The sequence below is a fragment of the Hevea brasiliensis genome, chromosome 7 (assembly GCF_030052815.1).
Source record: "Hevea brasiliensis isolate MT/VB/25A 57/8 chromosome 7, ASM3005281v1, whole genome shotgun sequence".
In the NCBI taxonomy this organism is placed as follows: domain Eukaryota; kingdom Viridiplantae; phylum Streptophyta; class Magnoliopsida; order Malpighiales; family Euphorbiaceae; genus Hevea; species Hevea brasiliensis.
Genome location: NC_079499.1, coordinates 98,046,246 through 98,070,615, shown reverse-complemented (window position 1 = coordinate 98,070,615; position 24,370 = coordinate 98,046,246). Strand labels below are relative to the sequence as shown.

General features: G+C 35.2%; 1 protein-coding gene and 1 long non-coding RNA gene across 2 annotated transcripts; both read right to left on the bottom strand.

Moving 5' to 3' along the window:
• Positions 1–1,750: 1,750 nt before the first annotated feature.
• LOC110650167 (ABC transporter G family member STR2-like) lies at positions 1,751–4,352 on the bottom strand. Its single transcript, XM_058150547.1, has 3 exons — positions 3,873–4,352; positions 3,019–3,737; positions 1,751–2,732 (listed from the first exon to the last, which is right to left on the bottom strand). Exons 1-3 carry the CDS (start codon positions 4,350–4,352, stop codon positions 1,751–1,753), a joined length of 2,181 nt encoding a protein of 726 aa, XP_058006530.1.
• Positions 4,353–11,580: 7,228 nt separating this feature from the next.
• LOC131181568 (uncharacterized) lies at positions 11,581–12,947 on the bottom strand. Its single transcript, XR_009150100.1, has 3 exons — positions 12,882–12,947; positions 12,376–12,434; positions 11,581–11,799 (listed from the first exon to the last, which is right to left on the bottom strand). It is a non-coding gene; the product is annotated as an uncharacterized LOC131181568 (long non-coding RNA).
• Positions 12,948–24,370: the final 11,423 nt, after the last annotated feature.

Here is a 24,370-nt window from a genome sequence, read left to right as displayed (position 1 = left end):
TTAATTTTAAATTAAAAAATAATATTTATAATAAAAATATTATAATATATATTATTAAATATTATAATTTTATTTATTAAAATAATATTTATATTTTATTTAAAATATAAAATAAAATAATTAAAAATTAAAAAAAAAATAGTAGCGTCCAATTTTTCTTAAAATTTTTATATATATTTTTTTTAGTTTTTATGTTATTAAATTTTAATTTAATTTTAAATTAAAAAATAATATTTATAATAAAAATATTATAATATATATTATTAAATATTATAATTTTATTTATTAAAAAAATATTTATATTTTATTTAAAATATAAAATAAAATAATTAAAAATTTAAAGAAAAATTGGACGCTACTTATAGTAGCGTCCAATTTTTCTTAAATTTTTTAATTATTTTTTTTTATTTTATTAAATTTTAATTTAATTTTAAATTAAAAAATAATATTTATAATAAAAATATTATAATATATATTATTAAATATTATAATTTTATTTATTAAAATAATATTTATATTTTATTTAAAATATAAAATAAAATAATTAAAATTTAAAAAAAAAAATTGGACGTCTAATTTTTTTTAAATTTTTTATTTATTTTTTTTATTTTTTATTTTATTAAATTTTAATTTAATTTTAAATTAAAAAATAATATTTATAATAAAAATATTATAATATATATTATTAAATATTATAATTTTATTTATTAAAATAATATTTATATTTTATTTAAAATATAAAAATAAAATAATTAAAAATTAAAAAAAAATTGGACGCTACTCATAGTAGCGTCCAATTTTTCTTAAACTTTTTAATTATTTTTTTTATTTTATAAATATTTAATAAAATATTTATAAAATAAAATATTTATAAAATAAAAAAATAATTAAAAAATTTAAGAAAAATTAGACACCCTTTAATTTTTAATTATTTTATTTTATATTTTAAATAAAATATAAATATTATTTTAATAAATAAAATTATAATATTTAATAATATATATTATAATATTTTTATTATAAATATTATTTTTAAATTTAAAATTAAATTAAAATTTAATAAAATAAAAAATAAAAAAAATAATTAAAAAATTTAAGAAAAAATAGACGCTACTATAAGTAGCGTCCAATTTTTCTTTTAATTATTTTATTTTATATTTAAAATAAAATATAAATATTATTTTAATAAATAAAATTATAATATTTAATGATATATATTATAATATTTAATAATATATATTATAATATTTTTATTATAAATATTATTTTTTAATTTAAAATTTAATAAAATATTAATTATTATATTAATTATTTTATTTAAAATATTAAAAAAGTAAAAACAAAAGCTGGACGCTACTTATAGTAGCGTCCAGCTTTTTTTTTTTTTTTTTAGTTTGACACAAAACGCTATTATTAATAGCGTTTTGGGTATTAAAATGCTACTGATATTAGCGTTTTTAGGCTTTTGACTTTTTCTCACCCTGTTCTCTTAAATTTTTCATACCGCACCCTTTTTTAATAATTTTTATTTCTAACTTACCCTTATACGGTAAATTCCCCTGAAAAATATGTCTTTAATTAGTAAATCAAGCCAAGTTAGGGCAAATTATTAGGTGTCTCACCCACAAATATAACAAATAAGAAACAATAACATTTATAAATAAGAAGATAGCTCAGTAAAACAAGAGATTGTCTGGCAGAAGTATTAAACATCAGCATATCCCCACTGAATTTACCTGTGTGAATTTCTTTACGACCTCTGGTTCTTGGAGAAGAATCGAAGAATTATGTAGAAAAATATCCTGTATAGAACTGCCCAACCCAACATCACAAGCACCTTCTCCCACTTCTTGGATTCTTGGGTGCTAATATTGAGTGATTTTAAGATGGAATTGCCACTTATAGGGTCCCCATTTGGAGCATAGCCAAAAATATCCGATGTCTGGTACTGGTTCATCAATAGTCCTTCATATGGATAAGTCATGGTGGAAATCTTGTTCATCCACTTCCAATACATGGGAATATCATGGCTATTCAAGAAGTACCCACAGAATAAGAAAAAGAGAGCTGTGAAAGCAATCACAGCTGCATAACCCAGAATAAAGTTTGGCACCACTGAGCTTACGAAAACTACAAATGAGTTGGTGGAGAGAAGGGAAACATAGAGAACAAGTAAGAAATAGGAGAACGGTCCTTGTAGCTTTAAGGCTTTCCAAACAATAGCAGCATAGACACCAGACTGTAATGCAAGAAAAGGAAGGTAAGTGATGAGACCAGCAACGGTGTAAGAAGAGGCTCTGTAGGCATTATGGGAAGTTTCGCGGACGAAAATGAAGCGTTCTTGGATAAAGGCAGGAACAGCATCATTGGAAGAGAAGAAGAAAAGGCAAACAGTGAAAATGAAGAAACTAAGGCGATTGGTGATTCCTTGGGAGTTGTTTTTAGGGTTCATGAACATGGTTGCCATCATTAAGCCCATGATGGTCAGGACCATGAGTCTTGAAAGGAAAAGCTCAGGGGTTCTCTTAATATTCTTGAAGTTGCGGCGCATTAGAATCCATGTCTCTTTGAAAAAGGAATTGGAGAATTTTGAACCAAGATGATACGGCATGCTGCTTGGAGCAACACTTGGGGTCAGGTAGTCATTTTCGTTCACCGAGTAGTCGCTGCTATGAGGTGTTGGTGTGTACGGCAAGATCTCGCTCGAGTAAGTGTAGTATCCAGGGGATGAACTGCATGAAAATATCATCCATCCAATGCATAGCAGGATAAGAAATCAATCAGCCTTAAGCATATGTTATATGTAATTATTATTGAAGAAAAATTCTTGTATAAATTCTATTCATCATGAATTTAAGACACAGTATATGTAACGAGAATTATATATAAAATAGTTAAACTCTATAAATTTGTATTTTGATCCATGATACACTAAATATAAGTAAATTTTGCATAACCAAACAAGCTCTTAATTATATCATACAAGGACCTCAAAGTTATGAGAATCAACTACTTTACCTCATTGGATTTTGCATTTTCTTCTCATTCCTTTGGCGAGAAGGTGTAAACCTAAGCGGTTGCACCACTCCAATATTACTGCCACTCCATGTAGCGCTCCGCAGACTATGGTCAAACTCATTTGATTCATATATACTTGTTTGTAAAGGAAGTCGTTTCCTATCATTTCTCCTTTTACCTGATCCTTCCGACTGACGGTGGTTCCCATCGGGCGGTGGCGGTGTCGGAGCAACCGCGGATACCGAGACGTCCTCATCGGATAACTTGGGCGGTTTCGTTCCAGTGAGTAAAAATTGTGCTAGTGCTTCCACTCCATGCTCAGATTGATCATACTCTTGTATCACATCAATTAGATACTCTATTGAGTTTTCTCCTTTGGGGACTTTTTGCCCCATCTGGCTAAGATGGAGAGTGACATCTTTTGGTGAGCCTCGATACATGAGTTGCCCTCGAGCTAGAATTATGAGATGATCAAGGAGAAGTTGGATTCTTGATGATGGCTGATGAATTGTAAGGATCACAGTGCTTCCTGACCTTGCAATGTTGTGCACCTTTTCAATTACACTATGAGCACTGGTGGAGTCCAGACCTGAGGTAGGCTCATCGAGGAAGAGCAAGGATGGTCCATGGATTATGTCTACTCCAATTGACACTCTTCGACGCTCACCACCGGACACTCCTCGGTTGCCTTCATCGCCTATGTATGTGTTCCTGGAAGACTGGCCATGAAAGCAACAATTCAGCTGTGAATAAGATCATGGAAACTAATGAATTTTAACTTACAGTTGGAGCCATATCAACCAGAAAAAAAATCACAGAAAAATGTCAATTGAAGCATGATTTAATTGACTTACAGATAAACCAAGCTGCTCGATCAGCTTCTCCACCCGCTGCTTCTTGTCAGCTGTAGAAATCGGCCCCAGACGAAAATCAGCAGCAAACATCAAAGTCTCGTAAACAGTAAGCATAGGAAACAGCCTGTCGTCCTGCATTATATAGGCCGAAGTCCTCTTAATCAAGCTTGGACTCATTTCCGTGCCATCACATGACACTCTACCCTTGAGGCTTACACTCGCGATACGCCCAGCCAATCCATCCAAGAGCGTAGACTTTCCGGCACCACTAGGCCCCATGACGGCGGTGATGCACCCTTTGGGTGCATACCCAGTAATCCTATGCAACAAATCCACTTCTTGGCTCGACCATTTTCTATCAACCTTCTTCTTCTTACTCACAGTATAGGTAAGATTAGTGAACTCAAGTCCTCCAGTGAAATTCGCCGGCTTCCCTATGTCAATAACAGTTTCAAAACGGCTACCATTTGCTCGTGCCATAAATTTCTTTCTCGGAGAAATTCTAAAGCACAGAAAAAGGGTTGTAAGGTTAGTGTTTTTTATTTTTGGGGTTCCTTTATTGGGGTTGTCTCCCAACTTGGCATTGATGGGAGTGGAGAGAGTTAAAAGGGAAGGGAAGAGACAGAGAGAAGAGCTTAACCATACAGCTAAGAGGCAGATTCAGGAGGTGGATCCAAAGCTTTGTAAGAGGCTCTCTTCATTGAAGAATCCGGTTTCGGTCGTTTTGATCGAAAAGAAGAAAATGACATCTTGTTTTCTTCATCCTCTTCTTTTGACATATACTATCTACAATTTATTAGTGATGTTGTAAAATTCGGATGACAAATTAATATGATTTATGTAAGTAATCAAGTTTAATAATTGAGAGTTATTGTGAAGAGCTCCAATACCATTGATCTTATAAGAATCACAAGTATAAGAAAGAATTTCTCTTTAGTTAGCCAATTAGTTAATAATCATTAATTAACCCAATTGTACATCCTTACGGCTCGAAACCCAACAGAGATTCCCAACAGATGTACTTCCACCTTTCTCTATTCCCATATATTTGGATGGTTCATTATTTGATTGGTTGATAATTTCCCAAATCTATCACCATTATTTTAAGTTGCCATAAATACTGTACTCAAAATCTCAAACATTAATTGAGAGTGCTCCTAAATTATTACTGCATAACTAATATTATTGATTCTTTTAGAGTGCCATATTAATGCATGTTTAGTATAACGTAACTATTGAAAAATTTACATGACAATTATATCATATTTTTTTTGTTTATTTTTCTTTGTCATATTTAAATTTTTTGTTTATTTAAAATTATTTGTCGCATTGATTAAATAGTGATATAAAGGCATCCAACAAGGCACATTCCAACTACAAGACACAATTAAACACAAGGTTAGTGCCAAAATTGAATTTCCAAACTGGATTAATCTAAGAATTTTTAAAATAATTTTATTTGCTATTGAATCATTTTCAATTTATATATGTTATTTCTGTGTGAAGTAAAAAATAGTTGTCAATCTCAACGTAGCTTTCTGAGTTATCAGCGGCATGTCCATTAATGTTAACTTTTTTCTTACAAGGTTGGGTATAATTATCCAGAATTATTTTAAATTTGGATTAAAATACCCAGGGACTGGAAAAGATTTCTCTCTTTTTGATCCTTTGGGTGCTAGAGCTTGTCTTCTTGCTCAGCTTCTTACATTCATTTCTATATATGTTTTCTTTTCTTTTTATGAAGACATTTTGTTGGATTGTTTTTGCAGCTGCATTCTCAATATCCATAATATCATATTATAATATAAATATTTTTTTCCCATATTCATTTTTGTAGAAGTTTTGAATTCCTCAAAAGAAAGAAATCTGAATTGTTGAGCTTGGATTTAAACGACTATTGCCCTTCCACAATGTGAAATCTAAGCCAGATTTAAATTTGCAGTTAACGCGTCGTTTTATCAAGGAATAATTTGTGATAGAAGAAAAAAATGAGATTTTATTTATGTTTTCTTTTTATGTTGTTTGGTTCCAAAGAAATGACTGTCACAAAATAGAAATTAATTGGTTGTGGGGACTTTATAGAGTGAGAATTTGATTCTCCCTAGGTCCTAAAAATGATAAATAATGTTTCAAATTCTGGTTTTCTTTCTTTTCTTTTGATTCTGTGCACTCACGAATGAGAATTGCAGATTGATGAAGAGATGGAAAACACTGTCACCTTCTTAAGGAAATTCATGAGAACCCAACTGACCTAAATGCAATTGTCACAAAAAGGGGCAGGGACTTCACAGGGGAGTTCTTCCGTTACCTAACCCTTTTTTCAGAAACGTTTGATGCCTTGGAGGACCGTGATGGTAATTATTAATTACTTAATGAAGTGATAGATTTTAATCATTTCTTAATTCTAAATTGTTTGGTTTGTGCTAAGACTATTTGGATGATGATTGTTGAATAACATATGTTCATTTGGTGAATGTTCAATTAACTACTAGAAAATTGCCCTTTGCATTTTGATAATCTTCTATCTTTATATTAAAATTTTAGTATGATGTAGAAGAAAATGATTTTTTGTAGTTAATTCTGTTGTCACACATTGTTTTGGGTTAAGGTGTTTGTGCTATACAGAGACCTTGTGTAAACCTTCTCCCTTTAAATTAGCTTTTAGAGCGGAGTTATGTCTGATTTATTTTCTCGGTATCTGATGTGAATATCTATTTATTTGAACAGCAATAGCCAGATGCTTGTGTTCTGTCAGTGCATTTGACAGGACACGGGAGAATGTGGAGACATTAGATGTTGCCCAGGCAAAATTTGATGAAATTCTTAACTCTTCTTCTTCTTAAAACTAATCGGTGTATCAACATTGCAAGGGCAAGGTGGTTGAGAGGGCTAACTACTAAAGGATGAATGTAAACTTAAAACATATTGGAGATAAATATTAATGAGCTCTATTGTCCGAGTATGTGTTAAACTTTTTTTGGATGAAATTCTGTAAACAGTCCTCCATTGGAGCATACAAGAATCTCTGGAGCTTTTGAGCATTAGTGTCCACTCCACATGTTTCATTCGCTAATACTTCACTTTTTGAGAAGGAACTAATAACTACATAGAAATATAAACGCCAAATTTGTTAACTTTTCCTGCTTGAATTTTGTACTGCATTGTTTTGTTGTGTCTTACATTGGCTTTAATTACTGGTTTTTCATGTTTCTCAAACAATTGATCTTGGACATCCAATTTCAGGTCAAAGAGCTCATGTATCGCATATACAAAGCCACAAAGAGCAGCCTTAGAAGCCTTGCCCCTAGAGAAATAAAGCTCCTTAAGCATTTGCTGAACATTGCAGAACCTGAGGAACAATTCTCATCATTAGCAACAGCGTTTTGCCCAGGAGATGAACCTGATGCCAAGGACCCACATGGTTTATACACGTAAGTGAGCCTCTCTTTTTTTTTTTTCTTTTTTTTTTTTCTTTTTGAGTATGGGATTAGGGGAATAGAGACCTGTATTTGCCATATGGACTCGTTACAGCTGCTTTAATCCGTATCCATAGAACATGTCAATGGATGGCATAATCAACGTGATATACTATACAAAGATAATACGTATTACATTTTTTGAAAAACTTGTCACGTATCATTTTTCATAAATACTCTCCTTCATATAAATTATTATTTAATTTTTTTATTTCTCTTTTAATTATTATTATTATTTACAATACTACCTTAAAATTTATAATTTAAATTATTATTTTCTTTAAAATTTAATTTTTAAAAATTAAGATATTTTGTAATTAAATATAATATTTAAATATTACTTATATTTTTTTACAAATTTATTTATGTAAAAATATTATTTGCCACATGTTATCCTTAATAATAATAATAGTTTAAAATAAAAAATAAGTTAATAATAATAATAAGTCATTGATGATAATTAATTTAAAAAAAATTAATCATTAATTTAAAAAAAAATTAATCATTAATTTATAATATCATAATCAACTATCATATAATTTAATTAACTTTAAATTATTCTATATCTTCAATAAATAATTTTATTATATTATTATATTTTCTATTATTTTTATTATGAAATCTTTATTAAAAATTTTGAGAGACAAAAAGTGTAGTCTATATAAAAATTATAAAAATAAAATATAGAGATTTGAATTTTTTATAATTAGTATGTATTATTTTTTATGTTAATAATTTAATATTATTTTTATTTTATTTTTCTAAAATTAATTAATCCTTATTATTATTATCATTATAGTCAACTTATAGTCATTTAATTTAAATGGCTAAGTAAATAGAAAATATTTTACTGTTATAAAAATTGAATTTAAATGCTTTTGTTATTATTTTTCAATTAAATAATATTTAATTATAAATTAATTTGTTATTTAAATAATTTTCATTTATTTGTATAACATATCATATGAGACATTTGATACACATTAAACACTCTTCTCTTATCAAGTATTTTCATTTCACCTAAATGCTCTCAAAAATTTTTTTATTTGCACTATATTTTTATTATTTCTTTTAAAAATTATTAATTATCATTCTCAAAATATATTTATTTAAATATATTTAATTAATATTTATTTAATTATTAATTTTTTATAAATTTTTTATTTAATATTTCTTAAATTTTTGAATTTTTTTATTATAATTATATATCGAATACAATTATAACTAATATTTTGATTATCTATATTTTATCATCATTAATTTTTAATAGAATTATTTTTAAATTTTGATTAAATATCTATATTTTTCTAGATAAATTATTTATTAACTATATTTTTATATAGAAATTGAATTTCAAAGATAAATTGTAAATATGATTGTATAGAAAATTTAGCTACAAATAAAGATAATTAAAAAAAATTAAAATTATAATATTAAAATTATAAAATCTGTCTTTTAAAAATTAATATGTATTTTTAATATTTATTATATTAACATAAAATAATGATATTTTAAAATTTTAATATTTATGAAATGTATTTATTTTATTTTATGTAAATTGATAACATTTTTATCAAATAATTATTTTATAAAAAATATATCAAATTAATAAAAAAATTACACTTAAATACAGTATTTTAAAAAAATAATATAATAAAATGTTATTTTTAACTAATAAATATGTTATATATTTTCATTAATATTAAAATTAAATAATTCAATTTATTATTAGTAATTTAATATTTTTTAACCAAAAATATTGTATTTTTATATTTTTAAAATAATATTATTTTCTCATTGATCTAATATATTTTCTATAATTTATGAAAAAATAAATATCGATTTATATAAACTATGAGATGAAATATAAATATTTTATGAAATTTAAATTATTTTTTAAATAAAATACTTTTATTATATTTTAAGTAAAATAATCATAGAAACTATTAACATATGTATAAAAAAAATTAAATAGGTTTTTTAATTACATCATAAATTAATTAAAATTTTATTATTATAATATATAAAAATTTATTCAAATTAAATTAAATAATAAATAAATTTAATTTAAAACTAAATTAATAATAATAATTTATCTTATTTAAAATGTAATTAAAATTAAATTATAAATAAAAATTGTAAATTACCCATGCATAACATGAGTGTTATGCTAGTTTATATATAAAATATGGAGATATTTCTAATGACATGACACATAACACTTTATTTAAAAAGTTTGCCACATGCACTTTCATTTATATTAATTATTATTTAATTATTATTATTATTTATAATATTACTTTAATCTTTGTGATTTAAATTATTATTTTCTTTAAAATTTAATTTTTAAAAATTAAAACTTTTGTAATTAAATATAATATTTTAAAATTATTTTTATTATTTTTATAAATACTAATTATTATTTATTTTTATTTCTCTTTTAATTATTATTATTTACAATATTACCTTAATATTTATTATTAATTTCTTTAAAATTTAATTTTTAAAAATTAAGACATTTATAATTAAATGTAATATTTAAAATTATTTATATTATTTTATGAATACTAATTATTATTTAATTTTTTATTTCTCTTTTAATAATCATTATTATTTACAATACTATATTGACATTTATGATTTAAATTATTATTTTTTAAAAATTTAATTTTAAAAATTAAGACCTTTCAATGATTAAATGTAAAATTTAAAAATTACTTATATTATTATTTTATTAAATTTATTTATATAAAAATATTATTTATCACATATTACTCTCCGTAATAATAATAATAATAATAATAATAATAATAATAATAATAATAATAATAATAATAATAATAATAATAATAATAGTAGTAGTAGTAGTAGTAGTTGCAGTTGTAATAATAATAATAATAATAATAATAATAATAATAATAATAATAATAATAATAATAATAATTCATTGATGGCATTAATTTAAAGAAAATTAAATATTAATTTGTGATTTCATAATCAACTATCATATAATTTAATCAAGTTAAATTATTTTATATCTTTAATAAATATTTTTATTACATTGTTATATTTTTATTATAGAATCTTTATTAAAAATTTTGAGAGATAAAAAGTATAGTCTACATAAAAGTTATAAAAATAAAATATAAAGATTTGACTTATTTATAATTAACAAGCATTGTTTTTTATGTTAATAATTTAATTTTCTTTTTATTTCAATTTTTTAAGATTAATTAATGCTTATTATTATTATCATTATGATCAACTTCTAGCCATTTAATTAAAATTATCAGGTAAATAGGAAATATTTTACTGTTATAAAAATTGAATTAAAATGTTTTTATTACTATTTTTTAATTAAATAATATTTAATTATAAATTAATTTTGTATTTAAGTAATTTTTATTTATGTGTTTATATAGTATGTCATATGAGACATTTGATACACAGCAAGTATGTCACGACCCAACCTATGGGCCGGACCGGCACTAGGACCTAGGCCAGCCTAAAGCCCCCGAGGCCCGTAGTAAGCCTAACTGTTCATTAACCCAACTCTAAGGCCCATTTGGGCCCAATTTCAAGAAAACAAACGGACAGAGTCCGGCCATAAAATGGACTTACCAACGGGGAGTTTTCGACTCACCCGACCTGTAAACACAATATATAGTCAATTGGGGAGCTCAGCTCACCCTCCACATACTCATCAACTTAATAATAAATGGGAGCTCAGCTCCCTCATCCAATCCATCAAACATGCATAGCATATTAAGTTTACAGGTCCCAAAATAATAATTTAGTTTACAGACCCAAATCAAATAAACATTTCTAACACATGCGGAAATTCTAAGATTTAACAAGTTTATACAAACAGTAATAATTGACCTGCGAGGGAGAAAGCAGGTTAACCTCAAAAAATATCCTCCTGTGGCCTGTAAAAATTTTTGAACAGGAGTGAGCGTTCGACTCAGAGAGTAAAATTGTCACGACCCAACCTATGGGCCGGACCGGCACTAGGACCTGGGCCAGCCTAAAGCCCCCGAGGCCCGTAGTAAGCCTTAACTATTCATTAACCCAACTCTAAGGCCCATTTGGGCCCAATTTCAAGAAAACAAATGGACAGAGTCCGGCCATAAAATGGACTTTCCAACGGGGAGTTTTTGACTCACCCGACCTGTAAACACAATAAATACTCAATTGGGGAGCTCAGCTCACCCTCCACATACTCATCAACATAAAATAAATGGGAGCTCAGCTCCCTCATCCAATCCATCAACATGCATAACATATTTAAGTTTACAGGTCCAACATGAATATAATATTACAGACCAAATTCAAATAATTACTGCTAACACATGCGGAAATTCTAGGAGTAATTAAAATTACACAATATTGATAAACAACCTGCGAAGTATAAAAGCAGGTTAATCCAGAATAAAATATCCTCCTGCGGCCTGTAAAAATTTTTTTGAACAGGAGTGAGCGTTCGACTCAGAGAGTAAAATATCAATCTTAACTATAATCTCTATAACTATCTGAAACTAATGCAACCTTTATATTTAAATGCAACATCAACATCATATTCACATCATAGCATCAAAAAGGTAATTTGGAGCACTCACACACCCTGTAACATCATTCATAGTATATGGGAGCTGATCCCCTATACAGCTCTCTTAAATCCAATCTGGTGCCAGCGAAGAACTCAGCTCGGACTTCCACTTAAATACCAAATCGGGGTCCCAGCGAAGAACTCAAGCCGTGTCTACCCCGAAGGACCGGGTCCCAGCGAAGAACTCAAGCCGTGTCTACCCGTCCTATCCATAGTCCACACCACATCACACGCACGCCAACGCACGCTGACCGCCTCCAAATTACCACAACAACACTCATGGCACATTAACAGTTATCAATGCAACATAATTCGTGCCTAGAGTTTAACTACATAAATATATGCATATAAGTGATGCATGGGCATGCTGAACATATAATAATATCGAAATTACAGTTAAAATTAATATTTTACTCACAGACTTGACGACAAATTACTGTGGCGGCTGGGCGGAGGAAGAAGGCTGTCCCGGCTCACCTGACAATTACATTACATCTATTTAATAAATTTGACTCAATACAACAAAGAAAAATATCAAGTACGTCCTAAGTCGTGCCGAAAATCCGGCAGAGTCTCCCCTATACCTAGGACCTACCCGACCTGCAAAAGGGCTAAAAACGCACTTCTATATTCACAATCCATATATCAACAGTTCAATCATATCACACAGCCCCTCCTGGGCCCATCAAATCAGTCATCAATCACAATACGCAAAATTTCAATTTAGTCCTTATTATTGATCATTTTTGCAAAAACTGCCCAAACAAGCTCTAAAAATTATAAAACTTTGCCCCGCGGTCCTTAGCAATATTACTAAGCTATTGCAAAAAGAATCGTAATTTTCTAAACTACCACGAATATTTTATGGATTTTCAATCCTATTTAAGCACTAGAAAATTACGAAAAAGCAAGGTTCGGGTTTACCTTTGCCGATTCCGACTTCGGGAACGCGCTCGGGATGCCTGACAATGGGGGGCTAGCCAAAACCTCGATCCAATTAGGAGATTTTCCGGTAACGGGTCTATCTGGCCGGAAATTCACAGACCCGGTCAACTGTCGAATTTCCGCGAATTGATGATACCTACACGAAGCTCAAAAATAATATATAAAAATCGGGTGTTACATTCTTCCCCTTACAGAAAACTCGTCCTCGAATTTTACACAAGGCAGAATAAAGCACATGATTATACATTGAACAGATAAGGGTACTTGCTACGCATGTCCCGTTCTAACTCCCAGGTGCACTCTTCCACTAATTGACTCCACAAAACCTTAACCATAGGGATCTGTTTAGATCTCAGCTGTCTCACTTGGTAGTCCACTATGGCTACAGGCTGCTCCTCAAATGTCAAGTTCTCTTTTAGCTCTATCACATCCAATGCAAAGACATGAGAAGGATCAGGAATGTATTTCCTGAGCATGGAGATGTGAAACACGGGATGAACGTGAGAGAGGTTGGGTGGTAGCTCCAACCGGTAGGCAACTGCTCCAACTCTATCAGTAACCTCAAAAGGTCCAATATACCGAGGTGCCAACTTGCCCTTCTTTCCAAATCTCATGACTCCCTTCATTGGAGAAACCTTCAGGAATACATAATCGCCCACTGCAAACTCCACATCCCTCCGTCTGGGGTCTGCATAACTCTTCTGCTCATCGAAAGCCGCCCTCGTCATTCCTGATTAAAGGAACTACTTCTGAAGTGTACTGCACTAGGTCTACATCATGCACCCTTGCTTCCCCCATTTCTGTCCAACACAGAGGAGACCTACACTTTCTTCCATATAGTGCCTCATAGGGTGCCATCCCTATGCTGGAGTGATAACTGTTGTTATAGGCAAACTCCACCAAAGCTAATCGTCATCCCATTGACCTCCAAAATCCAAGACACTCATGCGAAGCATGTCTTCCGATGTTTGGATTGTCCTTTCTGATTGTCCGTCTGTTCGAGGGTGGAAGGTCGCATCAAGTTCAATCAGGTGCCAAGTGCCTCCCGCAACTTTCTCCAAAACCGAGAAGTGAATCGGGGCCCTCGCCGATATTATCGGGTTTAACTCCATGCAATCGACTATTTCGAATGTAGAGCCGCATACCGCGTGCCACGAGTATGTAGTCTTCACTGTAAGAAGTGAGCCGATTTGGTCAAGCGGTCTACAATTACCCATATCGAATCATATCCTCGCGTGGTACGAGGCAAATCCACAAAATCCATAGTGATCATTTCCCACTTCCATTCCGGGATAGGGAGCTCTTGCAGCTTCCCGACGGTCTCTCGGTGTTCAAACTTCACCTTCTGACAAGTCAAGCACTTGGACACAAAGTCCGCAATGTCTCTCTTCATGCCATTCCACCGTAGCTATCTTTCACATCATGGTACATCTTGGTGGAACTCGGTGGACATCAGCAAAGGTGTGTAGTGTGCCTCTCGCATGATTTCATTCCTGAGGTTGTCCACATCGGGCACACATATCCTAGAACCTTTGACTAGGGCGCTATTATTGTCAAATCCAATCTCACCACCTTCACCTTGCTGTACTCTTTCTATGATCTTCATCAATTGTTGGTCTCTGTGCTGGGAAACTCTAACTCTGTCCCTCAAGTCTGGCCTCACTGAAAAGTGAGCCAACAATACCCCCTCATCTGACAGATCTAGGATTAAACCTTGATCCATCAACTCATGTACCTCCCGAATCAACGGTCTCTTCTCTACCGAAATGTGCGCCAAACTGCCAGAAGATTTTCTGCTCAGAGCATCTGCCACAACATTGGCCTTCCCAGGGTGGTACTGGATGGTGCAATCATAGTCTTTCAGAAGCTCCATCCATCTCCTCTGTCTCAAGTTCAAGTCCCTCTGTTGGAAGATGTACTTCAAACTCTTATGGTCGGTGTATATCTCGCACACTTCACCATACAGGTAGTGTCTCCAGATTTTTAGTGCAAAGACTACAGCCGCCATTTCCAAATCATGGGTGGGGTAGTTCTGCTCATGCCTCTTCAGCTGCCTTGAAGCATAAGCCACTACCTTTCCATTCTGCATCAAAACACACCCTAGGCCAACTCTGGAGGCGTCACAATACACGGTGTATCCTTCACCACTCACAGGTAGTGTCAACACAGGGGCAGTGGTTAGACACTCCTTGAGCTTTTGGAAACTCACCTCACAGTCATCTGTCCAAATGAATGGAACATTCTTCCTGGTCAACTTAGTTAGGGGAGCCGCTATCCTGGAGAAATCTTGTACAAAACGCCTATAGTAGCGCCTAAACCCGTAAAACTTCGCACCTCTGTGGATCGTGTAGGCCTAAGCCAATCGGGCCATGCCTTCAATTTTCTTGGGATCCACTTGAATACCGTCACTAGAAACCACGTGTCCCAAGAATGAGATGCTTTCTAGCCAAAATTCACATTTCGAAAATTTGGCATATAGCTGGTGCTCCCTCAACGTCTGCAACACCATCCTCAAGTGCCACACGTGTTTTTCCTCGGTCCGAGAGTATACCAGAATGTCATCTATGAATACGATAACAAAACGGTCCAAAAATGGCTTGAACACCCTGTTCATCAAGTCCATGAAGGCTGCTGGTGCATTAGTGAGTCCAAAAGACATCACCAAGAACTCATAATGACCATATCTTGTCCTGAAAGCCGTTTTGGACACATCCTCATTCCTGATTCTCAACTGATGGTAGCCTGATCACAGGTCTATCTTGGAAAAGAATCTAGCTCCTTGGAGCTGGTCAAACAAATCATCGATCCGAGGAAGTGGATACTTGTTCTTCACAGTCACCTTGTTCAGCTGTCTGTAGTCGATACACAACCTCAATGACCCATCCTTCTTTCTCACAAATAGAACAGGAGCACCCCAGGGTGAAGTGCTCGGACGTACAAAACCCTTGTCCAAAAGCTCCTGTAGTTGCTCCTTTAACTCTTTCAATTCTGCTGGTGCCATCCTGTAAGGTGGCATGGATATGGGGTTTGTACCCGGAATAACATCAATGCAGAACTCTATTCCCCTTTCTGGTGGCAACCCTGGAAGCTCTTCAGGGAAGACATCCATAAATTCTCTGACAACAGGAACATTTTCCATGCTGACACCTTCTACAGATGTATCTCTCACTAATGCCAAATATCCTTGGCATCCACGCCTCAACATTTTTCTGGCATTAATTGCTGACACCAAATTATATGGAGCCACGCTCCTGTCACCATCAAAGCTAAACTCTTCCACACCAGGTATGTGGAAGTACACCTTTTTGTTCCTGCAGTCTAAGGTGGCATAATGAGTTGCCAACCACCCATCCCGTGATTACATCGAAATCCACATCGGTAGAGGAACCAAGTCTGCTGGGAGGATCTTTCCATCCACTACCACTGGGCTACCCGGAAATACCATGTCTACATCTATGTTGTCACTAAGTGGGGTAGCTACTGACAAAGGGCACTCTAAAGTTGTAGGGTTTCTACCCAACCTCATGGCAAACACAGGGGAGACAAATGAGTGCGTAGCACCCGGATCTATCAAAACACGAGCCTCATAAGAATGCACTGTAAGAATACCTACAACCGCATTTGAAGCTTGAGCATCCTGGTGGGTCGTGGTGAAAACCCGAGCTTGACTTCTACCCCGAGTGGCGTAACTCGACATCGACTTCTACCTCTCGACCGCCTCCAAATCCACGCCCCTTGTCCTCGCCTGGCCACCGAATCGATCGCCGCCATGTTGGAAGCACCGGATACAATTGTCGAGGAACATTTGCAATGTAACCTCGTGACCCCATCTGTGGCTCATCAAAACGGCGATCTCTAGCAAAGTGGCCGGTTGGCCACACTGAAGCATACTCGACCCCATCAAACAAGGTCTGAATGTCCTCTTCCACACTTGTACACGGTGCCAAAGAGGATCATGAACGCAGCCGAATCGCTTTGCTCGAATCGTTACCACCGCTGGATCCGCACTCAGTCCGAACCCTCGGATTTGTGTCTAAAACCACTCCTCTTATTTCTCGCTTCTTCCTCGGTAAGTAGTTTGGCCACCACTATCCATAGTACCCGTGTGGGGAACACCAAGAACCTCCGCTCTGCTTTTTCTTTGCTCTTCCATTGTCATCCACAAAGATAGCTAATCTCAATCATGTCTGCTCGATCCACCACCACATCAAAAGACTGATCGACATCATGGCCAGTTCGCATACCTCTGTCAAGCCCCTTTAGGAATCTTTTCACCTTCATCTTTTCTCAGTAGCTACTGCAGGGGCATATCTGCTCAATTCCGAAATTGCAGAGCATATTCGTCTGCTGCACCGCCATTCGTCTTAGGGCCTCAAAGGCCCACGCTTCGATCTCTCAAGCTTTCGCACAAACCGATTGATGAGCAGTTCCACAACCGAGCCCATGTCAAACCCTCCATCCGGTAACACGTAGTCATTCATCCATTGTCTAGGCATGGGCCCCATGACGTCCGCATACACTCTATCAATCTTCTATCACCAATCGTAATTCTGCTCTCGCCATGCAGGAATCCAAAACCGATATGTGTCGTCTGACACATCATAAGTACCAGGCACCACCTTCTTGAAGTTGCTGCGCTCGTATGAAGATTCCTCTCTTGGTGCGGTGGACTGCTGCTGCCGTGGAGGATGGACCAGATACTGAGCCATCATGTCGATAGTTCTCTGCATCAGCCAGAGTAGCTGCCATGGGGTCCATGGGACCCTGTGCCATAAAGGACTGGTCCTGGACTGGGGTTGGCTGCTCCTCTACTTGAGCAGCTCTAGGCCTGCTACCCCGCCTCCTCGGGGCAGGCGCCTCATCCTGTGCCGACACCTCGTCGGGCACATCGGGTTCTCGTGCGATGGCGGCTCTCCGCTTCTACGCATTTTCACGAAATTCAGCAAGATTAGCCCACAAAATTCAAAATCGCACATTACACAGCTCTATAGACTCATATTTATACATAACATATGGAGCAGAAACTAGAAGCAAAGATGACAATGCAAGACGAATGTGGACCCTATATTTCCGCATGTGACTCCTATTAGACTCTTCCCAACACTTTAGACAACATTCCCTAAGAATCTGGAGCCTAAGCTCTGATACCACATTTGTCACGACCCAACCTATGGGCCGGACCGAAACTAGGACACAGGCCACCCTAAAGCCCCGAGGCCCGTAGTAAGCCTTAACTATTCATTAACCCAACTCTAAGGCCCATTTGGGCCCAATTTCAAGAAAACAAGCGGACAGAGTCCGCCATAAAATGGACTTTCCAACGGGAGTTTTTGACTCACCCGACTGTAAACACAATAAATACTCAATTGGGGAGCTCAGCTCACCCTCCACATACTCATCAACATAAAATAAATGGGAGCTCAGCTCCCTCATCCAATCCATCAACATGCATAACATATTTAAGTTTACAGGTCCAACATGAATATAATATTACAGACCAAATTCAAATAATTACTGCTAACACATGCGGAAATTCTAGGAGTAATTAAAATTACACAATATTGATAAACAACTCGAAGTATAAAAGCAGTTAATCTGCAATAAAATATCCTCCTGCGGCTGTAAAAATTTTTTTTGAACAGAGTGAGCGTTCGACTCGAGAGTAAAATATCAATCTTAACTATAATCTCTATAACTATCTGAAACTAATGCAACCTGTAGAGTGAAATGCAACATCAACATCATATTCACATCATAGCATCAAAAAGGTAATTTGGAGCACTCACACACCCTGTAACATCATTCATAGTATATGGGAGCTGATCCCCTATACAGCTCTCTTAAATCCAATTTGTTTAAATAGAAGAACTCAGCTAGGACTTCCACTTAAATACCAAATCGGGGTCCCAGCGAAGAACTCAAGCCGTGTCTACCCCGAAGGACCGGGTCCCAGCGAAGAACTCAAGCCGTGTCTACCCGTCCTATCCATAGTCCACACCACATCACACGCACGCCAACGCACGCACACTGCTCCAAATTACCACAACAACACTCATGGCACATTAACAGTTATCAATGCAACATAATTCGTGCCTAGAGTTTAACTACATAAATATATGCATATAAGTGATGCATGGGCATGCTGAACATATAATAATATCGAAATTACAGTTAAAATTAATATTTTACTCACAGACTTGACGACAAATTACTGTGGCGGCTGGGCGGAGGAAGAAGGCTGTCCCGGCTCACCTGACAATTACATTACATCTATTTAATAAATTTGACTCAATACAACAAAGAAAAATATCAAGTACGTCCTAAGTCGTGCCGAAAATCCGGCAGAGTCTCCCCTATACCTAGGACCTACCCGACCTGCAAAAGGGCTAAAAACGCACTTCTATATTCACAATCCATATATCAACAGTTCAATCATATCACACAGCCCCTACTGGGTACATCAAATCACTCATCACTCACAATTCGCAAAATTTCAATTTAGTCCTTATTATTGATCATTTTTTCAAAAACTGCCCAAACAAGCTCTAAAAATTATAAAACTTTGCCCCGCGGTCCTTAGCAATATTACTAAGCTATTGCAAAAAGAATCGTAATTTTCTAAACTACCACGAATATTTTATGGATTTTCAATCCTATTTAAGCACTAGAAAATTACGAAAAAGCAAGGTTCGGGTTTACCTTTGCCGATTCCGACTTCGGGAACGCGCTCGATGCTCGACAATGGGGGCTAGCCAAAACCTCGATCCAATTCGGAGACTTTTTCCGTAGTCGGTTCATGCCGGAAATTCACAGATCCGGACAACTGTCGAATTTCCGCGAATTCAGGATACCTACACGAAGCCCAATAATAATATATAAAAAATCAGGGGTGTTACAAAAATATCAATTTTAACCATAATCTCTATAACTATCTAGAACTAATGCACCCTGTAGAGTGAAATGCAACATCAACAACATTTTCACATCATAACATCAAAAAGGTAATTTGGAGCACTCACGCACCCTGTAACATCAATCATAATATATGGGAGCTGATCCCCTATACAGCTCTCTTAAATCCAACCTGGTGCCAGCGAAGAACTCAGCTCGGACTTCCACTTAATAACCAAATCGAGGGTCCCAGCGAAGAACTCAAGCCGTGACTACCCTCGAAGGATCGGGTCCCAGCGAAGAACTCAAGCCGTGACTACCCGTCCTATCCATAGTCCACACCACATCACACGCACGCCAACGCACGCACACTGCTCCAAATTACCGCAACAACATTCATGGCACTTTAACAGTTATCAATGCAACATAAATCGTGCCTAGAGTTTAAATACATAAATATATGCATATAAGTGATGCATGGGCATGCTGAACATATAATAATATCGAAATTACAATTAAAATTAATATTTTACTCACAGACTTGACGATGGTCACTGAGGCGGTTGGACGGAGGAAGAAGGCTGTCCCGGCTCACCTGACAATTACATTACAATTTTTAATATAAAAGACTCAATACAAACAAAGAAAAAGACCAATACGTCCTAAGTCGTGCCGAAAATCCAGCAGAGTCTCCCCTATACCTAGGACCTACCCAACCTGCAAAATGGCTCAAAACACACTTCTATACTCACAATCCATATATCCACAGTTCAGTCATATCACACAGCCCCTCCTGGGCCCATCAAATCAGTCATCCATCACAATACGCAAAATTTCAATTTAGTCCTTATAATTGATCATTTTTGTAAAAACTGCTCAAATAAGCTCTAAAAATTATAAAACTCTGCCGCGCGGTCCTTAGAAATATTACTAAGCTATTGCAAAAAGAATCGTAATTTTCTAAGCTACCACGAATATTTTATGGATTTTTAATCCTATTTAAGCACTAGAAAATTACGAAAAAGCAAGGTTCGGGTTTACCTTTGCCGATTCCGACTTCGAGAACGTGCTCGGGATGCCTAACAATGGTGGGGTAGCCAAAATTCTTGATCCAATTCGGAGACTTTTTCGGTAGCTGGTCTGTCTGGCCGGAAATTCACAGATCCGGACAACTGTCGAATTTCTGCAAATTGAGGATACCTACACGAAGCCCAATAATAATATATAAAAATCAGGGGTGTTACATTCTTCCCCCCTTACAGAAAATTCGTCCTCGAATTTTACACAAGGCAGAATAAAGTATATGATTACACATTGAACAGATAAGGGTACTTGCTACGCATGTCCCGCTCGACTCCAGTGCACTCTTCCACTGACTGGCTCCTCTACAAAACCTTAACCATAGGGATCTGTTTTGATCTTAGCTGTCTCACTTGGTAGTCCACTATGGCTACAGGTTGCTCCTCAAATGTCAAGTTCTCTTTTAGCTCTATTACATCTGGTTGTAGTACATGAGAAGGATCTGGAATGTATTTCCTGAGCATGGAGATGTGAAACACGGGATGAACGTGAGAAAGGTTGGGTGGTAGCTCCAACCTGAGGCAATCGCTCCAACTCTATCAGGAACCTCAAAAGGTCCAATATACTGTTGTGCCAACTTGGCCTTCTTTCCAAATCTCATAACTCCATTCATCAGAGAAACATTCAGGAATACATAGTCGCCTACTGCAATCTCCATATCCTCCGTCGGGTCCGTGCATAACTCTTACGCCTCTGAAAGCTGTTTTCAATCGTTCCCTGATTAAAGGAACTATCTCTGAAGTGTACTGCACTAGGTCTACATCATGCACCTTCGCTTCTCCCATTTCTGTCCAACACAGAGGAGACCTACACTTTCTTCCATACAGTGCCTCATAGGGTACCATCCCTATGCTGGAATGGTAACTGTTGTTGTAGGCAAACTCCACCAAAGCTAGCTGCTCATCCCATTGACCTCCAAAATCCAAGACACTCATGCGAAGCATGTCTTCCAGTGTTTGGATTGTCCTTTCGGACTGTCCGTCTGTCTGAGGGTGGAAAGCCGTACTGAAGTTCAACTGTGTGCCAAGTGCCTCCTGCAACTTTCTCCAAAACCGAGAAGTGAACTGGGGCCCTCTGTCAGATATTATGAAAGCTGGAACTCCATGCAATCTGACTATTTCTCGAATGTAGAGCCGGGCATACTGTGCCACAGAGTATGTAGTCTTTACAGGTAAGAAGTGAGCTGATTTGGTCAAGCGGTCTACAATTACCCATATCGAATCATATCCTCGCGTGATACGAGGCAACCCAGTCACAAAATCCATGGTGATCATTTCCCACTTCCATTCTGGGATAGGGAGCTCTTGCAGCTTCCCTGACGGTCTCTGGTGTTCAAACTTCACCTTCTGACAAGTCAAGCACTTGGACACAAAGTCTGCTATGTCTCTCTTCATGCCATTCCACCAATAGCTATCCTTCACATCATGGTACATCTTGGTGGAACCTGGGTGGACACTGTACAGTGTGTAGTGTGCCTCTCGCATGATTTCATTCCTGAGGTTGTCCACATCGGGCACACATATCCTAGAACCTTGCACTAGGGCGCCATCATTGGCAAATCCAAACTCACCACCTTCACCTTGCTGTACTCTTTCTATAATCTTCATCAGTTGTTGGTCTCTGTGCTGGGAGACTCTAACTCTGTCCCTCAAGTCTGGCCTCACTGAAAAGTGAGCCAACAATACCCCCTCATCTGAAAGATCTAGGATTAAACCTTGATCCATCAACTCATGTACCTCCTGAATCAATGGTCTCTTCTCTACTGAAATGTGCGCCAAACTGCCAGAAGATTTTCTGCTTAAAGCATCTGCTACTACATTGGCCTTCCCAGGGTGGTACTGGATGGTGCAATCATAGTCTTCCAGAAGCTCCATCCATCTCCTCTGTCTCAAGTTTAAATCCCTCTGTTGGAAGATGTACTTCAAACTCTTATAGTCGGTGTATATCTCGCACACTTCACCATACAGGTAGTGTCTCCAGATTTTTAGTGCAAAGACTACAGCCGCCATTTCCAAATCATGGGTGGGATAGTTCTGCTCATGCCTCTTCAGCTGCCTTGAAGCATAAGCCACTACTTTTCCATTCCGCATCAAAACACACCCTAGGCCAACTCTGAAGGCGTCACAGTACACGGTGTATCCTTCACCGCTCATAGGTAGTGTTAACACAGGGGCAGTGGTTAGACACTCCTTATCCTCATCATTATAACTGACTCTATCGAGCTCTCTTCCTGTCCTTTGGATCTTATCAACTTCCCTTTTCCTATTTTTGGTATTGTTGGTATCTTTTCAACCTGCTGTACTTATTCCTTAATTTTAGTCCTATCTCATCCTTACACCTTTTCCTTCAAAGATGTCTATCCCATCATCAACTTTAACTTTCTTTTTATTTCTTAGTCTTATCTTGATTACTAGTTTCATTACTGAGAGAATTCTAACCCTATGATTTACTCCTACCAAAGACATTCTTCACCTTATGTAACCCTTATAATTACCCATAGAAAATTTTTCTTGTATCCCCTTTTTTCCAACGTAACTATCAGAACATTATCATTTCCTACCAGCCTTAGTAGGAAATTACTTATCCTGGATGAATATGAGCCCCATAAACTATAAGTTCCATCTGAACTAACACGGCTGTAGGAAATATGTGTCATGCCTTAATTCCAAACAAGATACTTCACGTGTTCATTCTCCTTAATATAATCATATATACTGCCCATAGCTTTCTAAACTTCAACCTCAAATTACCCATCAACAACAATTTCATCTATTGAAACTCATCCATAAATAGTACTTCATCTAGCTCATAGTTTAAAACAGTCGCAAGCCTTAGTAGCTAACTCAATTTAACTCCTGTCATTACTCTGATCGTCCTTTCATACTTAACACTAGGTATGCACTTACTGTCATTCTCATATCAGGAAATTGTATATGAATTGGTGCCTATCAAAATCTCAAATAACTAGGTCTCCTTGCCTCGCCTCGCTCCTTATATAACGCCTGAATCAAAACACGAGCTAAACTTGAAAAGAAAGAAAAATATCCTCTATATTCAACTACGCCCGATTGTCCATATAATAACGTTTAACCTATGTTTCTTAGTCTCTCTTCAAATTTCATCATCTCCTAGCACAATTGTGCTCTACCTATAAGGTATCATCTGCATGAACCCTTTACTGTACCATCGTCCTTCCTGACATAATATTTTATAATTTATTAACTTTACTTATACTCGACCTATGATTCATATCTATCATCGTTTATATTGTGCCCTTAACCCTTGTTGAATCCTGAAAGATTTCTCTTGCTAATAGATTCTTTTAACACTAATTCCACCCTTATCTATGGTCATTAATTTGATCCTTAAACTTTCTAGTGATTTATCTTCACTAATTTATTACTCTTAACACTATTATAATTAGATTATACTATTGTTTTGAATAATTTGAAATTAGAAAGGAACTCAGCAAATTACAGTCATACTTTTATTGTATG